General features: G+C 43.5%; 1 protein-coding gene across 1 annotated transcript in view; it reads left to right on the forward strand.

Moving 5' to 3' along the window:
• The first annotated feature begins 1,156 nt into the window (after positions 1–1,156).
• LOC119443322 (hemicentin-1-like) overlaps positions 1,157–21,258 on the forward strand; it is a 39,474-nt gene continuing 19,372 nt past the window's right edge. The window contains exon 1 of the mRNA XM_037708384.2: positions 1,157–1,508. Within this exon, the coding sequence (XP_037564312.2) occupies positions 1,157–1,508 (352 nt within the window). The remainder of the gene's footprint in view (positions 1,509–21,258) is intronic.

Consider the following 21,258-nt stretch of genomic DNA (forward strand, 5'->3'; position numbering starts at 1 on the left):
TAGAATAATTGCCAGCTCCATCTCCAGCGGTACGTAGTGTGAATCGTTGTTAATTTCTTGGTGGTACAAAGGCCCTCACGAACCATAGTAATTTTCTTAAGAGATGCGTACACACCAGGTTGTGAACATGAAAGGTTCATACCACATTTTTCATTGTTATAGTATGTACAATTATGTATACGTAAGGGGCATCACTAACGTATTTACTCGTCCATCGGTTCACTGGTCGTGGATTCCACAGTGTCTTGAATGGAAAGATCACTGGTAGTTTCCCTGGTTAGTTCCGAGCAAGCCCATGGCCTCCGAGATTGCTACAGCACACGTCTCGGAGGCCACAGCAAGCCCAATGTGCATCATTGCTGACGTCAATGTGCATTTGTGGAAGTACCCACGCGCGCTATGCCTAGAATTTGAAAGCGTATCTTTCAAGCAATAAGTGATTGCACATTGTTTGATTGGTGTTCTACCGGGTCTGAAGGTTTAATTGAGCGTTTGGTAACAGCTGTGGGCTTGAAATGCAGCCCTAGCTCACTGTTTGTGATGCTGTGTTAGATGGCACTGCCTTCGGGATACACCGTAAGTAGTAAGATACTCCGCAAAAAAAAAAAAACATGTGTAAATTCGACAACAAGGATTCGCATTGAAATCTCTGCTTGTATGCGACTGTCTATATTTTATAGTGCGACCAGTCCGTCTACTTGAATTGAAGTGATTTGTTTCCATCCAGTAGCGCTGCCTCGGTAGATTGGCTCTTCTTGCAGGTGTGGCCATTTACGTTGGACTCAGAGATTAGCAATATCCGGAGCAAGTGGTCTGGTCTTTAGTGGTCATTAATGAATTCGGCCACCATTTCACAGAACTGAAAACAGGCAATCTGCGTATTTTCTTTTAAACTTTAGCTGGCGGTTATGCCATGTGCAATATCTACCTCAGTTTTAGTGGCAAGACTGTTAAACTGCGCGACATTGTATTCTGTGTACTAGCGTAGTTTCACCCCCAAATTGACAGCGGTTTCTTTGATGAATTGGTGAATCCTTCGTCGGCTTCGGTTGCAGACGAATCCTGGTCATCCCTGCGGCGCTTGAACGTTTTGGAAGGGGAGCAGACGTCACTTCCCTGCCCCATCGATCTGGTGACGCGGGAACCCGTCTCCGCCATGTGGTTTCTCGTGGTAGCAGATGCCCCCCACGTGCGTACAGGCGTTGCTTCATCACTGCTCGACAACAGCCACGAAGCGACGAAAGTTTACGCTTTAGTGGCACCGGATCCACCCTCAAATGCTGTGCTCGGCGGAACTAGGGGCCTGGTGGACGGCACCCACTGGAAGCAACCCTCGTGGTCAGGCAGAGCGTTTCTCTCGCTGCTCAGTGATCCACCGGCACTGCTTCTCAATCAGCTGGAAAGAAGCGACAGTGGAAATTACGTCTGCAACGTCACATACCGCAGCGAGAACCTTACTTCTGGCGCCATGACCATCACCGCAGCTCGCGTCCAACTCTTCGTTGCTGGTGAGTGTGCTCATTCCTTCGATACGGGATTATTTGCACTATGTGTTCTTTTTTGCCCTACGCTATTGATTAGCACGATGCTATGGCCTCCACTATCGCCGGTATTGGCCACTGGGCTGGACAGATAACAAGAAATGAGTAGAATCCTATGAAATGCGTGCTTAGATGGCCCGGATGCAAAGCTTCCTTTCTAAAAGGGCCTATATATTTCAACATTTTCTTTTTTTCCCTTTTCGATTCTTCTTTGTTGTCGTGTATCGTGCCGAATGGCTAATCCCAGCGATAATAGTGGTGCGGTGATGTCCAAGCAATCTTTGAGCCAGTGATGAATCTTGAAAAGAATAGAAAATTATAAAGGTTGTTACGAAACGAGTGCCCCTTGTCAACGGGCATAGTGTTTACGCGTGTTAACGTAAAATATAAGGGGCCAAAAGACAGTGACATTTGACGCCAGAAAGTTTCCATTTGTTTGTGGCTCTGATATCAACTTTCTGTCCCATGTAACCAGATAATCTGTAGACCTCGTTTAGGCTGGTGGCATGCTTTGCAAAAAAATTATGTTTAGGTGAGCTTAGAGTCTGGGATGACTAAAGAGTTTTCGTCTCATCGATACAGTGAACCGGGGTCGAAATATGCCACGGTATTTATATTAAAATTTTGAATTATGTGCTGCGATAAGAGAACACGGAAAATAATCACAAAATGCAGTGGGGGCTACTAAAACGCCTTTCAGTAAAGGTCATTTTCACATACACGTTGTATGCAGGAGAATAATTGTTTAGCCTAAATTCTGTGACGCTCCGATGCTTTGACCGCTTCGTAACCTTACGTGAGGAGCCCTCCATGTCTCCTTGAAGCGAAGTGTCGATGTAGGAAACAAGCGATTCTAAATGCTCGCCTCACTCGCCCTCACAGAAGGAGGTCTGTCGTGAGTTATGCCATCGGATACCGCTAGTCTGTGTTTGATGGCAGTCGTGAAATATTTACGAGAAAAAACATCAATAAATTAAACAAAAGCAATCGGATATTTGTTTTTGATTGAACTATTCATATACAGACGCGTGGATGCTTTCATCCGATTTCGTAACTCAATGTTAAAAACAATCTGAGACGATCGTACAGGGTGGCATGGTCTGAAGCCATCACCTGCACGCCATCTGCACGACACAAATTCAATTGTTACATCTACTACACCTTCTGTGTCAGTTGTGGTTGCGAGTTGGCTGCACGAACTTATCTTATTCAGCACTAATTGAAATGGCTGACAGTCTTGCATGTGATGTCTGCGGCTGCGAGAAGAACATAGACGATCTATTGGGCACTGCCCTCAATTGTACATACAAAGACAATCAATGTAATTGAGGCGACTAGATGATCGTCCACTGAGCGTACAGATATTGCTGGAACACTGTGCCCACTGTTTATCGGCCTAGAAGGCAGTGAACAACTGTGCGTTTTGAAATGACTGCCTTGTATGAGCGCCCCTGACTACGTGGCGCTGTCTGCGCATGTTTACACATTCACTACATTCCTCTCTCTCTGTCTATACTTTCTATTTTCCTTTTCCACTTCACCAGTGCAACGTAGCCAACCTGATACTTTATGGGCTAACATCCCTGCCTTCTTTTTTTTTCTTTTATATATCTGTCTCTCTACAGATGAAACTGAGTGAAGACAAAAAGCACACGCATGAAAGAAGACTCTTTCAATGATTCCTGCTTGTTTCGGACAAAATAATCGGCGTTCTAGACTGAGAACGTGAAAAAAAAGATAATAGTAATGCAGGCTGTAATGGCATTTTGTTTCCATTTTCCATGTGCACTCAAGTCTGTCAGCTCTTTTTCCAATTTTTTGTATACCTCCACTTTTCATGACACGGGTAGGCGAAGGCTCTAGTCTTCTCAAAGGTTTGTCGCCGACTCCATGTTTCGATTTGCGATTCCGGTAGACTAAAGAGATGAACGTGACTGTTGCGCGTGAAAACGACCTAAAGGGGGAAATTCCTTTCTAGACAACGAGGATCGTTTAGCGAACCAGAGGACGCGAGTAGGTGCTACGTAGAGGTTTCCTTTTTCATTTATTTTTCTATTCTTTGTTCTTTAGTTCCTCTTGCGCTTCACGCGTTACTCCCTTGTTTTTGTGCGCGCGCAATTTTCCCGAAGACTTCAAAACCGTATTTCTACCCGTTACTGTCTCGTCCGGTGAGGCATCTGCCTCGATGGAATTCTTCTAAAGTGACACCGAATATCCCCTTCGCCAGCCTCTTTGCTTACTCTCCTAAGAGACATTCACAGTGCTGTTTACAATATAGTTTTGTATCTATGTTACCCTAAAGTGTTCACAAACAGGCATTCTTGGGAAACTTGCCCAATAGTAATAACATTTTCTTATTTCAATTGTCTCCGTTAGAAGACTGAGCTGTCTTTATTTGATGGAATGTTGCACCAGACTCCAAAATGCTGTGTCATCATGACATTTTAAAAGGATACGAGCGTATACTGTCTGTGTTGTTGTTTCTTAAGCCTGCTTTCAGCAGCAGCAGTGGCTCATTGAGTATATCGTTCTGCTGTTGACAACATTGACGCGAATTGGATTCTCGGCCGCGACGGTCGTATTAAGCGCCTACCCAGCTCTTGGTGCATGTTGACGAAACCTCGGCAGTCAAAAATTATTAGACCTCCACAATAGCGCCTCTCAGAACGCCTGTGTGGCTTACAGTATTAGAGTGAACAAGCCAGTCAATCAATCTTGATTTAATAAATGAATAAATTAAGGTAAACTATTTTTAGCGGTGCTCTAGATATTTCTGTTTGAATGCTGTCCCAATTGTTGGAGTATTCCTAATAGAGCACTGCACGGGCTCGGGCTTACCCGAAAGCCCGGGCCGGGCCGGGTAGAGGACTTTTTTCACGGGATCGGGCCGTGCTCGGGCTCGGCGTGTGCTTTTTGACCCGGGCCCGGGCCGGGCTCGGGCTTCTCAACTCTGAAAAACATGTATTTTTCGGTCTCGGGCTGGGTTCGGGCCGGGTTCGAGTCGGGCTCGGGCCGGGCTCGAGCTTAAGGTAAAGGGGTGGCGGGCCGGGCCGGTGGGTTACGTAGATTATTTGCGGGCCCGGGCCGGGCCCGGGTCTAGCCATAAAAGTTTTGATCGGGCTCGGGCGGGCCGCCCAATGTAAAAACGGGCCCGGGCCGGGCCCGGGCCGCAAAAATCGGCCCAAGCAGTGCTCTAATTCCTAACACTGCGGAGTGAATTTTTGTGCAACCAAACACCTGGGCGTGTAGGCAATACCGATGTATTATCGACAGCGAACATTTCCGATTGGAATAGAAATTCTCAGTATAATTAAAGGTTATACGTTTGGGTATGTTAGTTCCGATCACTTATTTGCCGAGTTAACTTTTTTACGAAGAGCTTTGTCAAAGAGACTTGATTCCCACAGTCCTTCTGATATCCTATGCAATTTAACCCTTTAGAAAATGTATACCATCTCGAAAACAGTGAGTGTGTTCGTCGTGGAGGACTATGTCATTCCAAATGCCTAACTTGAAGATAACAATACAATAAGTAAATAAAGTTACTTAGGCCTGACCGTATACTAAACATAAAATCCGCTTGGTGATTGCTGTGTTCTGAATACCCCATTCATTGCCGTTCTTTTTTCCTTAAGCGCCGCCGTGGATCGAGGGACGCTGAGAAGCGTTATGTTTCTGGCTACGAATTGACTGCTTTTGTTAAGCTAAATACTTGGATAAGGTGCAGAGCACGAGCGATAAGTAACAGCCTCAAAGGGAGTTGCGGTAAAGGTGAGGCTACGAAAACGGGTAGAAAATGAAACTATACAAAAAAGAGCGCATGCATAATTGATTGATCCGACTTTGTTCTTTCTGTGCGCGGCCTAATTAGTGTTCGGTGAGTTCCTCATGAGCTCTTGTACGTTTGAAGAACCAGGTCTTGCTTACGGTTAACATTGCTTTCCCTCGTCTAGATACATAGAAAACTCACTATACTCAATTAGGGCACTCAGAAGTCAGCCGTAGTCCGGTACGAATCCTTTCTTCTTGTGACGTTGTATAGCAAGAAACAAGTCTCCTTTAAAAGCCATTGCATGTTTTTAAGGCCTTGTGGATGCTAGAAGTGATTTAGGAATGCAGCTGTGTCATACCCATTTAACCCGAAATTTGCATTTTGCTGAAGTGCTTTCGAGAAAGCCGCTGTTTCTACAACGAGGCCGCACGCGTGTCTATAAAAACGCCTTCAACGGTGTACATCTGCATATGCCTAAAAGGTGTCGCAAGAATGGCACAACCGCTCTTTATGAGCAACTCTCACGTTTCTGAATATTTCCGTGCATAAAAATCTTTCTTAACCGCACTGATCAGTCTAAGTCATGCGCTTCTATTGTTCCAAATCTGAATTTATTTATTTATTTATTTATTTATTTATTTACTTATTTATTTATTTATTTACACTGCACGGCTTCTGCTACCGTGCATTACGATAGCATTTGCGTATGCGCGATATACACTTCGTTCTTTGTCTGTCCGCTTCCTATAGTATATAGCCGGCTATCCTTGATCTATGGCATAATCTGTTCCAACTATATTTCTGTGCCTGCAATTTCTTTTAATGCGGTCTGCAAGCGCGGCAGTGCGGTGAGCGCACGCGGTGAGCGCACCCCGAGTGAGGAAGGACACCGTCAGTGCGGACATTATTGGAGGGTGCTGCCGCCGTCGCTGTGGCGGGTGGTGTCATTGCCACTGATCGCTTCATCAGTGTTCGCTTCTGCGCAGTGAAGTCATAGATTGCTCAAAGCGAAGAAGCAGAATTGAGAAGCAGGTCCTACGGCCTATAAAGGCCGGGTAAAAGCGTTTCTAGAAGAGAGAGAGCGGGAAATTTATTATAAAATAAAAGCTGTGAGGTTTGACTTCCAAGAGAGGTGTAAATCTACAAGCCTGCCGCGTTCAGCGGATAGAGCTTTTGCTGAAGGATGCTGATTGCGGGAAGGACGTAACCCATGTACATGTTTTCATCCCTTTGGATATGCTGCAGTTCCCGTCAAATTTAAGTGTTGAAATCTGTTTCACCTGTTATGTCTTGCTTAATCAAAAATGTAACTGCTTGCATGTATTTGGTAACTGAAAAGAGCAATTGAATGACACATTGCCGAGTAGAAAAACTAATCGTGAAATTACCAACTTACCAAAAATTGTAATTGCTTACAAGTAATCAATTGCATGATGAAGTTAAGAAATTTGCAGGCGCAAATTGGAATCAGCTAGCGCAAGACAGAGGTAATTAGAGATCACAGGGAGAGGCCTTCGTCCTGCAGTGTACGTAAATATAGGCTGATGATGATGATGAATCAATCGTATGTAATTTGTTATGCACAAGTCTGGCCACCACCACCAACAGCGTCTAAACTCAGGGTGCCTCAGAGCATGATGCGCTGCAGGTCGAGCGTCTAATGGGTAATATGCCGCATGTGCTGTTGCGCGTCCGTGTTCTAGCGCGCGCGTGCTACGAGACGTGGTGCTGCCGGCCATCGTCTCAACTAGCTATTTACCTTTGACGCGAGAGAGTTATGCGTGCGGTTGCGGCCTAAAGGCCAAACTACACGTACATACGCTTGCCGGCGCGGGAACGCTCGCGCCCGCGCGCCTACGCATGCGCAGATGACAGAGCGCACGCGTCGAGGTGTGGCGCGAGCACACATATTTTCTCCAGACTAATATCGGTGCTCTGGCTGCCTCACAAATATACCAAACGATGTCTACCAAGGTAAAAATAGTCAGTCAAGTGGGCGCGCTTCGTATAGGTTCAAACCGCCACTTTGTGGGGGCCTGTGGTTTCGTCAAGCTTTCAATCTCTGCAGCTGTTTCCGTTGGTCTCCAGCATCATCTATATCTGTTGCTTTGACGCAAAATAAAATCAACTATTTTATTATTATTATTATTAGTAGTAGTAGTAGTAGTAGTAGTAGCATTGTTGTTGTTGTTGTTCTTCTTCTTATTATTATTATTATTATGATTATTATTATTAGTATTATTATAAAGGTGAAGCTGAGGCAGTGTAGCAAGAGACTGCGTTCAGATCTGGTGCGCGCTGTAGCACTTTGTTGTTTTCGCGCGTTCTTTTGAAACAGTGTCAAGGTCTTTTGTGAAATGCAGATATCTTCAATAAATAATGATTATTACGGTAGCAATTATAAGGACACTCTATGCTAAATTTCACCGTCGCTATGATATACATGAAATCAAAGTGCGATAAAATCCTATCGTTGAGTATTGCGCCGTTTGCTGTAGGCGGGAAGGTAAGTGCGAGAGGGTGAGCCGAGAAGGATGGTGACTTGATGGGCGCTGTCTTCCCGCTCACCCAGTGTTGTACGCGAAGGAGGAGGGGGGGAGGGGGGTGAACGAGTGCTAAGTGGGAATAACGTGGTATAAAGGTTATAAACAGGTATCAGGTGCCTCAGAAAGACTGGCCAACGTTTCGATAGGAGGACCTATCTCCTACCCCTGATCTCTGTTCCCTACCCCTATCCCTGTTCCTATCCTGATCCCTGTTTACAACATTTATACCACGAGTGCTACTCTATCTGTCAATCCACTTTTATGATAAGTGGAAAGAAGGAAGGCAGATGAGTGTGCTAGCCCTGCTTATCCCGGCCGCGCGCGGCATCTCTTGGTGGTAATCTGCGGCGGGTACGAACGTATACAAGAGCCGAGACGGCTTGCGGCTTCGTGGGCGTTGCATTCTCGCACGCCTCGTGTTGGAGGCGGCGTAATGTTAAGTTTCGAAAACGCGTGGAAGCTAAGGGCAGCTCGCCGCTTCTGTGGATATTAATCACGCCGTGGAGCCTTATTACAGCGAGGATCCGCGGCCATTGAGTGAGATCGTTCGTCTTTGCCTGTGCGCGCGTGACACCATCGTAGTAATTTAGATTGTAAGCGATTGATTATCGCAATTTTCACAGCCGATAAAACTACTAACCTTACTTCGTACAGCTGTCTACTGATTTCCTATAGCAATCCAACTCTTTCTTTCCTCTTTCCTTCCCACCTTCCTATTTTCCATTTCTGTGTGTCTGTCTTCTCCTTTCTGAAGAGTAGGCAGGCGTTGTGCCCCTTCCGGTGGCAGTTGACAGACTTGCTCCTCGCTTTCCCTTTTCTGTGTATATGTTTTCAAATGAAATAATAATAATAATAATAATAATAATAATAATAATAATAATAATAATAATAATAATAATAATAATAATAATAATAATAATTATTATTATTATTATTATTATTATTATTATTATTATTATTATTATTATTATTATTATTATTATTATTATTATGTATTTAGTGTGAAGAAATGTTCACTACGTTGTAATAACATATATTTAATTTTTGTTTTCTATGTAAGCATGAAAATATGTCCACGCTACTTGGAATACCATGAATCTAATTTTCTTTTTATTTGCACAATGTTTTGTCGGCAGTAAGGTAACGCCTGTATGTACATACGCTGACCTCATCGCTGTTGCCGGCGCTGCCGGGCCTAGTCACACAAGCCATTTAGGCTTCGACAGGCCCGCCTACTATGTATTTGTTCTTGTGGTGCATAAATTAACATTATTATTATTATTATTATTATTATTATTATTATTATTATTATTATTATTCTTATTATTATTATTATTATTATTATTGTACCATTGTACCATTGTGTAAGGTCCGTGAGATCAATGATCTTGGTGTACTTTTTGATACAACCTTACACTTTTCAGCACACACAAAACGCGTTGCAATGCGGGGCATGCGCACGCTTGGCTCTGTTTGCAGACTGTCGAGAGAATTCAATTCTCCTACACCGTTCCGCAAGTTGTACACAACAATCTGTCTTCCTCAACTTGAATACGCGTCGGTCGTCTGGAATGGCATTTCTAGATCCAACAGTGACATTATAGATCGGGTCCAGAAAAAGTTTCTAAGCATATATCATCACCGCTTTGCAAACACGGACTCTGGGCCCTGCTCTAGCACAGTTGGATAATTGCCATTGCCCTTACTTCGCTGCCGACGTAATCGTGCTGACCTGCTTTTCCTTTTCAAACTCCTTCACGGTATCCTCATGTGCCCCGAACTCCTCAGTTGTATCACATTTCGTATTCCGCGCAAAATCACCAGAGAACACAGACCTGTCCATGTTGCTTCCTGTCACCACCAACACTCAACCGTCCATAGAATACAGAGTCTCTATAACGCCCACTTTCATGACCTTGATATTTTTCACAACTCTCTGTCTTTGTTCTGCTCTCAGCTTTCCGTTGTTGTGTCTTAGTTTCACCATATTGTTCAACTTCCCTTCTCCATTTTATTATGTATGCATTTTGCGCCTTCGGTTACATGTATGTACACTTTTCTTTTCAAGATTGATATTTTTTATTCATTGTTTTTTTTCACTGATACTCCCCTGCTGTATTTCTTTTTCTATGTATACGTGCGCCAGCACCCAGACCTCACGGTTGTTCCTGGGCACGATAAATAATTCATTGATTATTATTATTATTATTATTATTATTATTATTATTATTATTATTGTTGTATCGGTGTTGTCACCGCTCTTATTAAATTTATTTATGAACGACTTTCCCTCGATAATCAGAAAAGCGACGGTGTATCAATATGCAGATGATACAGTCCTACTCACACGCCACATACGTTATGAGGCAGCTATTAACACTCTACAGAATGCAGTTCATAAGGCCATTCAATGGTTTGAAGAAAATTGTGTATTTATAAATGCTAAGAAAAGCAAACTCATGTCCTTTGGAAGTCCATTAAAACATAAACTTACCAATATTTTTACATGATGAACAATGCAATTCATGTACATGTACTGCTATAGAATATGTAGAGACATTCAAATACCTGGGTATAACGTTCCACAGCGGCATGTCATGGCACTATCATATGGCATTTTTATGTGGTAAACTAAGGAGTGTTGCATATATACTCTTTAACATAAAGGGTTTAGTACCTGTACCAATCAAGAGAATGATAGTTCACGCACTAGCATACAGTGTGCTGAGGTATGGCATAACAATTTTCGCCTTTTGTTCAGAGAGCTGGAAAAATCGGATTGATAAATTACTAAAAAATATATTAAAAAATGTGGCATATGGTACTGCACTAAATTCCAATAATATATTTCATGAATTGGGATTTTGCACTTTCGAGGATTTGTTTATCAGGACGGTTATTATTCGCCATAATTGGAGTGATGAATTTAAAGAGGCATACGTTGATCCTCGATTGTTGAGAGAAAAAAAAACGTTTTGGAATACCCTATTCTGCTACTAAGTACGGGGAATCTAGAAGAATAGTATACATCCCAAAAATATTTAATGATTTGTCTGATGAATTCTTTTCTGCAACTTCAAAAAAACAGTTGAAGAAATTATTGTCGAAATGTTGAATTATTGTTCCCATTCGTTATTGCAATTATTTATGCTTTTGTATCTTTCTTTGCAATGTCATTGTCTGTTAACATGTAATTACTACCAACTATTTGTCTGAATGATGTTAAAAAATGAGTTAATATGTAAATATGTAACCACATCGCTGTACCAACTCTGCCGGGCCTAGTCACACAAGTCCTCATGGACTTAGACAAGCCCGTTTATTTGTATTGCGTTTGGATGTGTATCAATAAATTATTATTATTATTATTATTATTATTATTATTATTATTATTATTATTATTATTATTATTATTATTATTATTATTATTATTATTGCCTTTTGGACGAAACTGTGACTTAGGCAGGCAAAGGGAAAGCGGGGCCAGTGCAGCAGCAGATCACGTTCAGATCTGGTGTGCGTTGTGGAGCTTTGTTCTGTTCGCGCGTCTTTGTAGTACAATTTCAAGGCATTATGTGAAATATATACAGTTAATTTTGTGTTAATTAATACAGTTAATTTTGTGCTTCAATGCAAAAAGCGACGTTTTGTTAAGAACCTAACTGGAACGCCAACGCATTTCTCCGCAAAGTTCGGGAATTAATATCTCGATACTGGTGTCATCCCGAGAATTCTTTCCAAGTGGATCCGCCTTGCGAACTCCACGGCTACAATGTGTAAATTGCAATATGGCCCATCGGGTAATTAGTTAAAAATTTAATTAGTGAATATCTGTTAATTATTCGATTATGCATGTCAATTTCATGGACAAGTAATGTCCGCCTCTTTGAGTTGACCAGCTCATGAACTAGAATTGTGCTATCTGCCACAGGCAACCTTTTCAAATTTTTGAACGTGTTCACTGAAACACCCTATATATATATATATATATATATATATATATATATATATATGTATTCAGGCCGCATAGCAACCGCCGTTATTCTTAACTTTTGTCCAGGGTAGATGGCGCTATTATAAGCGTAGTTTGACTGACAGTGTAGGGCCGGTAATTTGTAGCGATGCCTTTCCGGTAATAATGCCTTTTCGCGCTTATCGCACTTTGTCAGTGGTCAGAGAGACGGTCCGCTCGCATTATCAACGGGATCAGCTGGCCGTGAGCGTTCGATGATAAGACTAGCCAGTATCGAATAAGTCATAAGGCATCGCTACAAAATCGCGGCCTTGGTTATGTCAGAGAATATGAACTCACTTCCTCGACACACGCCCCTTCTACGAAAAGAGACGACATCAATGTTGCAAAAGCAGCGCCCCCTTTTGACAAAAGCCTGTCTCAAATAGAGACAAGCAAGCGCAAGAACATCAGTAGTGACGTAGAAACAATTTTATATGAAAGCCGAGCGCAGCTGATTAATTATAAATCACATCGTATGGACTGCATGCACTGTTGATATATCACCGCAGTGACCCCTTATATATATATATATATATATATATATATATATAATAGAGTGCATTTTTGCACTCAATTCTGCCTATTCAAAAATGAAGTTCTTCCTTGATCGGATAAAATCGCGGTAGTTAGGTCAATGCAAGAGGCGACCTTTTCTTCCGCATCATGATCCTATTGTACGATTTCGAGAATTGTTCGTGCCATCTGGGCCATAGACACATAATGACAAATTGTTCGCTTTCGGCATGAATATCAGTCGCGTTTCGGGCTCGACTTGTTAATTATTATTTTTTTACACTTGCTGCCTGGGTAGAATATAAATAAAATGTATCGCTAACTCTCGTTGGTGTATACGGTCGTCAGTTCAACTAGCACGACTCTAACAAGATTTCGTTCTGCCAGACAGATGAACCGTGCCACTCAAAGACGCCGCAGCTCGCCCTCTGTAACAGGATTGCTCATGAAGTGCGCTTCTTCCCTCAGTCGTTCTATAGCATTTCCACCTGCTTGATCCACTTTAGAAGCAAAGGCCTACAATCTCGTTTCCTGCCTCCGTAGCAAGCCGCCGAACGACGCGGATATCAAACGGTGCGAGGCCATCGACTGTCGACACCTCACAACTTTTCCGAGTTCGTAGACGCGCCCGGCTTAACCTGCCACTGTATAGAAACACAAGCTAAGTGCATTGAGGGTAATAAGCTAGGCTTGTTGTTTTTTGTCGAAATGAATGTTTTCTAGCGCAACAAGCTGCGACCCTAGTAAAAGACGTAAAGGACAAACGCTAGACATTTTATTTTAACAGCTGTGTGCGTCACTCGCCATGCCTATGGGACGTTCACATTTTATTACGTACATTTGCTTACTGTGTTCACTCTCCGTTATTGAACCCCGTCCATTTCATACGCTGTTGGGCAGATGAACATAGCAGTTGTCCATTCGCATCAGCACAATCTCAATGCGGGAGGTATGCCTATAATTGTGCGGTAGTCCGTAACTCAAAGACGGAAATGCTAATGCTTAGGAAACAGGGAACAAGTGATCGAAAGAGGAAATAATTGTCATCGACTAGACTGTACCACAAAGCTACAAAGGGAACCCACAAAGATTTCTATGAAAGAAAGCTTTGCAGTTGAACAAAAATTCGTCCTGGTGCGGGACCAGGACGAATGTTTACTCAACTGCGAAGATTTCTTTCTGAGAAGCCTGTATAGGTTTCTCAGAAAGAAATGCGTTTCTCAGTAGAAACTCGATTGGAAACCCGTATGGGTTCCCCTTGTACACATTCGGGGGGGTGCCAATTTTTTCCTTTCATGAACTTTCCTCCACCTTGCGGGTTCCCGCAGAACTGATGTACCTGAACAAGTGATTGATAATATTGTGTAAGCGAGTAATCAGCGTGGATTCCTTTAATTTTATTATCTACTTTTATGTGTGAAGGGGGAAGAGTGGTTAGAAATTCTATTCCATGTGCAAGTGATATGTTGTATGTACACTTGCGTAATGGTGCCACAGAAAAAAAAGAACCCGGAGTGTAACGGAAGACACGGTGATATATGTTCAATACCATGGGATTACTGACCGATCACTCTTGTGAGATAGTTTAGCTTTTGCGTGGGGCGGCGCCCTCTTCGTGGGATTGTCGATGTGTATACTGACATATAGTGAATGCAACGCGCACTGAAACAATATCCCCAAAAGAAACAAACCAATAGTACGGTCCATAGTTGCAGCACGCCGTCAGCTGCTGTTAATTTTCTGTAAATGTTTTTTTTTTTTTTTGTCTAAGGGCGTGGGGAACTGGAGGTCTCCCAGGGGCATAGAATACCACAAGCCGAGTTCCATTTTCAAGGCCCTGCTTTAAGATTGCAGTTTTAGATCATGCAGTCAAAAAGGTACAGTAGTACTTCACTTAGGTATAGGTATGCTCCTGAGTACGCGCATTCGCTTGGTACTGGTCGAGTGATTCTTATGATCGCAGATCGAGCTCATGATACATGTGCGCTCAGTTCTTGGGTTCCCGCACGAGGTGTATGATTGATATTGCGCGCTTCGGGCCTGCTCTATGCAATCACTAGCACGCACGCATGCACGCATGCACACACACGCCCACACACACACACACACACAGAGAGAGAGAGAGAGAGAGAGACAGAAACAGCTGCGTATCACCGGCCGACGATTTCACTATGGTTTTGTTCGCCATCACGTTAGAAACCGTTTTCTCTAAAAGCTGAATATTGGCAGGTGCACTTTACTTATACCGGAAACTCCCTTCTATCGCCATGCTATTTATCTTAAAAGAGCCCTTACGTCTTCTATATAGTCTTGTCTGAGGATATCTTTTTCGCCGTCAATTTAAGTGAGCGCGCAACATCATATAAGGTTCCTCCCTGCTTGTTGCGTATTTTCTGCATCGCAAATCTGCCGGATGCAATATGCAAAGTTGGAGAAGCAAGGTGATAAATTATTTGTCGGTTACGGGTTATAGTCTGGGAGGTTGGTTTTATTTTTTTACTGTGGGGGTGTGGGTGGAGAAATAGTTTCAATTGTGCACTTTCGTACACTAATACCATCGCCTCCTTAAGTTGAATTCTTCTGAATTTAAAACCTGACTGGCAGGTTGACATTCACATCGGATGGCTGCACGTACGTGATACAGCTTGAGATTCGATATTGCCCAGAGGTTTCGCCGGGATTCTACATGGTTTCGCGCATTTTGCCTTCATATTTCGATGGCTGCCGTAACTACACGTTTACTTCTTGAAATGAAATTATGGGGTTTTACGTGCCAAAACCACGATCTGATTATGAGGCACGCCGTAGTGGGGGACTCCGGAAATTTGGACCACCTGGGGTTCTTTAACGTGCACCTAAATCTAAGTACACGGGTGTTTTCGCATTTCGCCCCCATTGAAATGCTGCCGCCGTGGCCGGGATTCGATCCCGTGACGTCGTGCTCAGCAGCCCAACACCATAGCCACTGAGCAACCACGGCGGGTACACCTTTACTTTTTACCCCTGGAGGAGCACGTGCCTAGGGGCATAATTGGCTACTGGAGAAATGATCGGGCTGATGCGGTGTGCTGATGGTATCTTCTTCTATAAAGCACTCTTGTTCTTGCGAGGACGCATTTTCACTTCACAAGATTGATATCTAAGGCATCCTAACTCAGATACTTCATCACAATGCCTGCGCCACAAGCTCCTCGCATCCGCGTTCCGCGGTCTTTTGTTGACTTACGACGTAGGCCTAGTGCTTTAGACGGACGTACAACTTATTGCTGTGATGCCGCGGACGAATACAGAAACAGTAAATCTAGTGCCGTCATCTTTCGGTGTAGTGTACTACCAGAATGCTTTGAGAAAAGTAGTTTTTGCTGTTCGTATACCTACACGTCGCCATAGGTAAGTGAAAGCCATCAGATAATTTCCGTAAGTTTTGTACCTTGTTGTCGACCGTGGCTCCACGCGATGTCACCACAAGTGACATTGCGTTTGCCTGCGTGTCCGGTATCGCGGTAAAAGGGCAACATTAACTATACCATACGGCAGGGTTTAACTCTAATAGCAGCTAGTACTTTAGCTTGAGGGCTCTGGCTAGCTCCGCAGCTTTCTAGTAAAACCTTCTGATGGAGTATTGTGTTAGACATACTTGTAACAGAAGGTAATGAGATGGTAGTAGGGGGAAAATGCTAGCTTACCTGAGCATTGTAACACATGCAGTTAAGTTGATTACAAACTGCATGCCATTGTATTAATTTCTTTTACCCTAGAAGCCAGATATTTTGTAAGCATCTATTTCTTATGATTGATTATATACCTTTACCATCGTAACCTACAGCCAGTAGCACAACCCGGTGATACCAACGGCACACGAGCCAATCTCTCGAAAAGAGAAAATAATGGAGAAGGAAGTGAACCACTGCAATATACTGCTTCGGGCACAGTGCTGCCATTTTTTTCCCTTCTTTTTTTGGGGCCTATATTCCCTGTTGCACTCGTCTAGATTGCGGTTGCCGTGGCTGTGGCCTGTTCCGAAAGGTGTTTGCACCATCTTGGAGAAAAGCTATAGCATTGCCAGACGGGCGGCCACTACCACGTCTCGCACATCAACAACAGTGCTCCTGCGATAGGCGATGGTGAGTTCTAGAAGGTCCTTCCTCATGACGCCCTGGCTGTACAATAAGGCATCCCCGAAACGGAGCAGAAAGCTCATTTCTTGGCGTTAGACTGCCCACATGGGAGCGCACACCTAAAAGGCAACAATTGGTAATATTCATCTGTCCCGAACTAGTACAGAGAGTAAACGACGAAAACCCACATTGGGTTGCAGCACTCCTTTCCTTCTGAAGGGCTGTAAATTCTTCCGCATCATGGTACAGTAAGCTGAGAAACTTTCGTAGTAACAGCAGACAAAACGCTACGCATTGAGAGAGAAAGCGCAATACTAAACAACTCCGCTCTGTTTGGAACATCCGCTTCTTAATGCATCAGGAGGAGAAGGAAGTTGGACTTCCCGCACTCGGATGAATTATTCGACTCCAAACTCACCTGCTGCGGCCTGCAGGGTTTCTTTTTTTTTTCTCCCGTAGATGTGCAGTCTGTGCGCAGTGTGCGGGTTGATTGAATCCCTCTTGAGTGCAGCATCCATCCAACTTCGTCGGAACATCTCTTGTTTCGCACTAGGATAGAAAAGCTAACGGTGCAAAAAAACTGCGTACTTAGCAGTTCTATGTGCTTTTAACGCCGGTGACGACGAGACGAAGGGAAGGTGATAAATGGAGCGATGGGCCACGCGTGCTCGCTGCCCGCTCCAGCCTCGCGCTTGATTAAGCGTCTGCGGTGGCTGCGAGGCCCCGATAGTGACGCTTGAAAAATGCACCTTTTGCGCCCCTGTTACAACAGCAAAACGACGGATGTCCGCTCGTAAAGCTTTCAGTTTTGTTTAAGGCTCTTGAATATCAGTCTCCACGGCGTGTTGTCGTTTCCGTTTTGCTTATTTTATCATTTACATTGCGCCATTTCTTCATTTTCGTTTTCTTTTGGGTGAACTAGCTCCCGTATGCTAAAACAAGCCCCTACTCGAAGCAATTCCCCTAGTCTACCGATTGGAGGACAGTGCCGTACCTAATACGGAGAGGACGCTGCGCTCGAAAGACACCCCTCGGTGATTTTTGCTACTAGGAGTTGCTTGACCTTCAGTAAAGTGCATTTGTGTAATCGCTTCGAGTGTTTGGCTACAAAGTGTCGCTCAAGAATTGCCGTGGAGTGCCGTTGAACCACGCTGACTAATCCTCCGGTCCAGTGACGACGCTGGCATCAACTTTCTTGGGTCGAGGGGGAATATCGAGTAAAGAAACGCACCACAATACGGCGCTTTGCAGAATTCCTTTGTTTCTCGTGCTCTCCCTTTCATGTAGCCCTTACAAACGAGCGAAATGATGTTGGATGTGACGTCCATCGACCCGGGCAAGCGGAAAGTGCTAGTCTAATCACGTGTAGTTATTCTAAACTTTTTAAAGCGTAGCCTTCTTCTCTAATCTTCCTGGGTTTTTAAGACAAATGCTGTCTTGTTACATTCACTCGGAAGGCAACGAGGCCTTACACTGTAAGTGTCAATAAGCAAGCGATTGCAAACGCGCGGGAACACCGCTCTTTAGGGGCAGTTATCGACCGCGACTTTTCATGGAGCCCGCACGTTTCATACCTGAAGAGGAGGTTAACGACAATAGCACACCTCCTCAAATTTGTCGGCGGAAAGTCAAGGGGGAAATCGGTGCGGTCATTGCTGCAGCTTTATAATGCCTTGTTCCTCGGTTTCGCACGATACAGCGTCCCTGTGCTAGGCAACACATGCAAAACAAACCTGCGTGTACTCCAGGGACTACAAGCTCAAGCCCTAAGGACGTCTTACGAAGTGTGCGTCTACAGCGGCAACGACTGTCATAACGCGAGATCACCCAGTATCAACGTACGTAGCCACCGACGCTCTCAGGGCACATATTCGACACGTTGCCGGACTACCTTCTCACCATCTTGCTTCTTTACCTGCTGAAAGGCTACACACAACTTTCAGTCGCATAATTGCGGCCAATCGTATCTCGTTTCCATCAAACTACATGCCCGCAGTAAGACCATCCTCACCTTTATGGTGTCTGCACAGACCTTAAATACGCCTCACCATCCAAGGAATCCCAAAGAAAGCTAACACGCCGTCGTTTTCCCTGAAACACAGGCCACATTAGGACCAATAGATGATGTGCACAGTGGCTGCCTAGATGTTTTTATTGATGGATCAGTCAAATGTACAATTTCATCTGCCGCGGTAGTGATTGCAGCAAGATGCGTCAAAATACAGCTAAAAACGTCACGTGTATCATCAACGACAGCTGTTGAACCGGTAGCCCTCCGTGCGGCTCTTCATTTCATTTCCTAATGTGGCCTGTGTTTGATGGCTTGCAAGTTCGCCCTGTTAAATATGTCATAGATATTATCTCCCCGGTATTAGAGCATGTCTTTAACCTCGCATTTTTAAATGGTACATTTCCAAAAGCACTGCAAGTAGCGAAAGTTACTGTTATTTTTAAAGGCGGTGATAAGAACCTATTATCCAATTAGAGACCTATATCAATCCTACCGGTCTTTTATAAATGTATTGAAAAATTGATTAACGTTAGAATGCTTTCGTTTTGTGAAAAACACCACATCCTTACCGACGATCAATTTGGCTTCACGAAAGGACGTTCAACGGAACAGGCACTCTTAACCCAAAAAGAATTTATACTTAACGCATTTGAACAAAAGTTATTAACACTAGGGGTGTTCATAGACTTTTCCAAGGCCTTCGATCGTATTAACCATGAAACACTAATAGGAAAACTTGAAACCTATGGCTTTAGAGGCGTATTTTTAAGTATAATAAAGAGCTATCTGGAGCACCGATGTCAAGTGGTTGTAATAGGAAATCATACATCAGATCTTAAATTAGTAACAAGTGGGGTGCCTCAGGGGAGCATTCTTGGGCCGCTATTATTTAATGTTTATATAAACGACATAACAAACATTACTTCTGCGGCTAAATATATTATTTATGCCGACGATACCACCTTATTATTTAGGTCTGCTAGCTGTAGTGAACTGGTGACTTGCGCAAATTCAGCATTAAATAAGCTTAATACATGGTGTCAAGTAAACTCATTAACCATTAACACAGACAAAACGAAAGCCATTCTATTTCAACCTAAAAATTCTAGGGCTAATATTACTGACCGTATATTTATTGGAAACTCAAGTGTAGATGTAACCTCCTCAGTTAAATGCCTTGGCGTCATTTTTGATGAATATTTAACCTGGAATAAACATGTCGATTCGCTCAGCGGTAAACTTGCAGGCGTCGTGGGTGCCCTTGCAAAGGTACGCTCTTTTCTGGCCACTTCCGTCAAATTATTAGTGTATAACTCTCTCTTTTTTTCACACCTTAAATACTGTCACCTTGTCTGGGGAAACACAACACAGTCAAACATTACTAAACTTTCTCTACTACAAAAAAAAGCTGTGCGTGCTATTAGCAACTCGGCTTATGACGCACACACTGAACCCCTTTTTAAGAAACTTCAAGTTTGTCCTGTAAACTTGCTATTCAATGAACTGCTCTTGCAACGGTACCTCACAGAAAGAAAGCAAGGGAGTCACTTTATTGAGCACCTATCTAGCCTACGCAAGAACATTAAAAAGTACAACACTCGTCATAATGCGACCTGGTTCATACCCCGCGCACGCACAAATTATGGAACACAGCTACTCTCCCACTCATTACCATCCTTGTTAAATTCACTTGGTTTCTGATTACTTACTTAATTCCTTACAGTTCTGCGACAACGATGATTTTCCCTGTATTACATTGCTTGAACCACACGTTTCTCATTGTATATATTTAGACTTCTTTCCTGCCACTGTACAATGCTACCTAACAATGTCTGATTGCTGTTGCTAATTATTATTGTTTTTTACGCAATTTTGAAAGGGGCGCAGACCCCTGTCAAGCCCAATTGATTTTGGCTTTTTGTCTGTGCCGCCTACATCATGTATTGGATGTGAAATAAATTTGATTTGAAATTTGAAATTCAGGAGGAACCACCCCATCCATGGTCAACGTTCTGTCATTCCAAGGCCGCCCTCCAGATTTTACTCTCAGCACTGCGTCATGGATGACATGAGCATCTCGTCGCAGAGATTAGACAAGTCTATCATCAAGCAGTTGACGAAGGACACAATATAATATATCAATCGTTGCCTAGTCACTGTGGTACACATGACAATGATCACGCAGCTGCAGCCTTCCGATCTGCCCATGACGGCGTCAACTGCATTGTCAGTCTTCTTTCAAGAGCCGACGCTGCGAAAAAAAAAAAAAAAACTTTCCGCGCTTGCGCATAACATATCTTTGGTTCAGTGGAATTCGTCGGTATTCACAAGTGCTCGATTTCATGCCCTAGACCATAAATTACACCTGCGTATTCCATTCGATCTTCCACGACGTGACTGCACCATACCATAGTATGTCTATGGCTTGGAGTAGCATTTTCAAATGCGTACTTTTTTACTTGTCGGAATGGACAATAGCCCACTTTGTGACTTCTGCGGGTGCAGCAAAACGATCGCGCACCTTTTTTGCGAGTACCTTCGTTTCAACCCGCAAAGAGCAGGCTTCTCAGCGACGCTAAACCAACTGGAAAGTGCCGACTCACGGAAAACATCATCCTTGAAAACTGGTCTACACGAATATCAGCGCGAGCCGCTATGAAGGCACTGTTGCGTTATTTAAAAGACACCGAACTTTGTGACAAATTATGACTGTACACTGTGACGTAGAATGTATTAGTGAGA

The sequence above is a fragment of the Dermacentor silvarum genome, chromosome 1 (genome assembly GCF_013339745.2).
Source record: "Dermacentor silvarum isolate Dsil-2018 chromosome 1, BIME_Dsil_1.4, whole genome shotgun sequence".
NCBI classification, from domain to species: Eukaryota; Metazoa; Arthropoda; class Arachnida; order Ixodida; family Ixodidae; genus Dermacentor; species Dermacentor silvarum.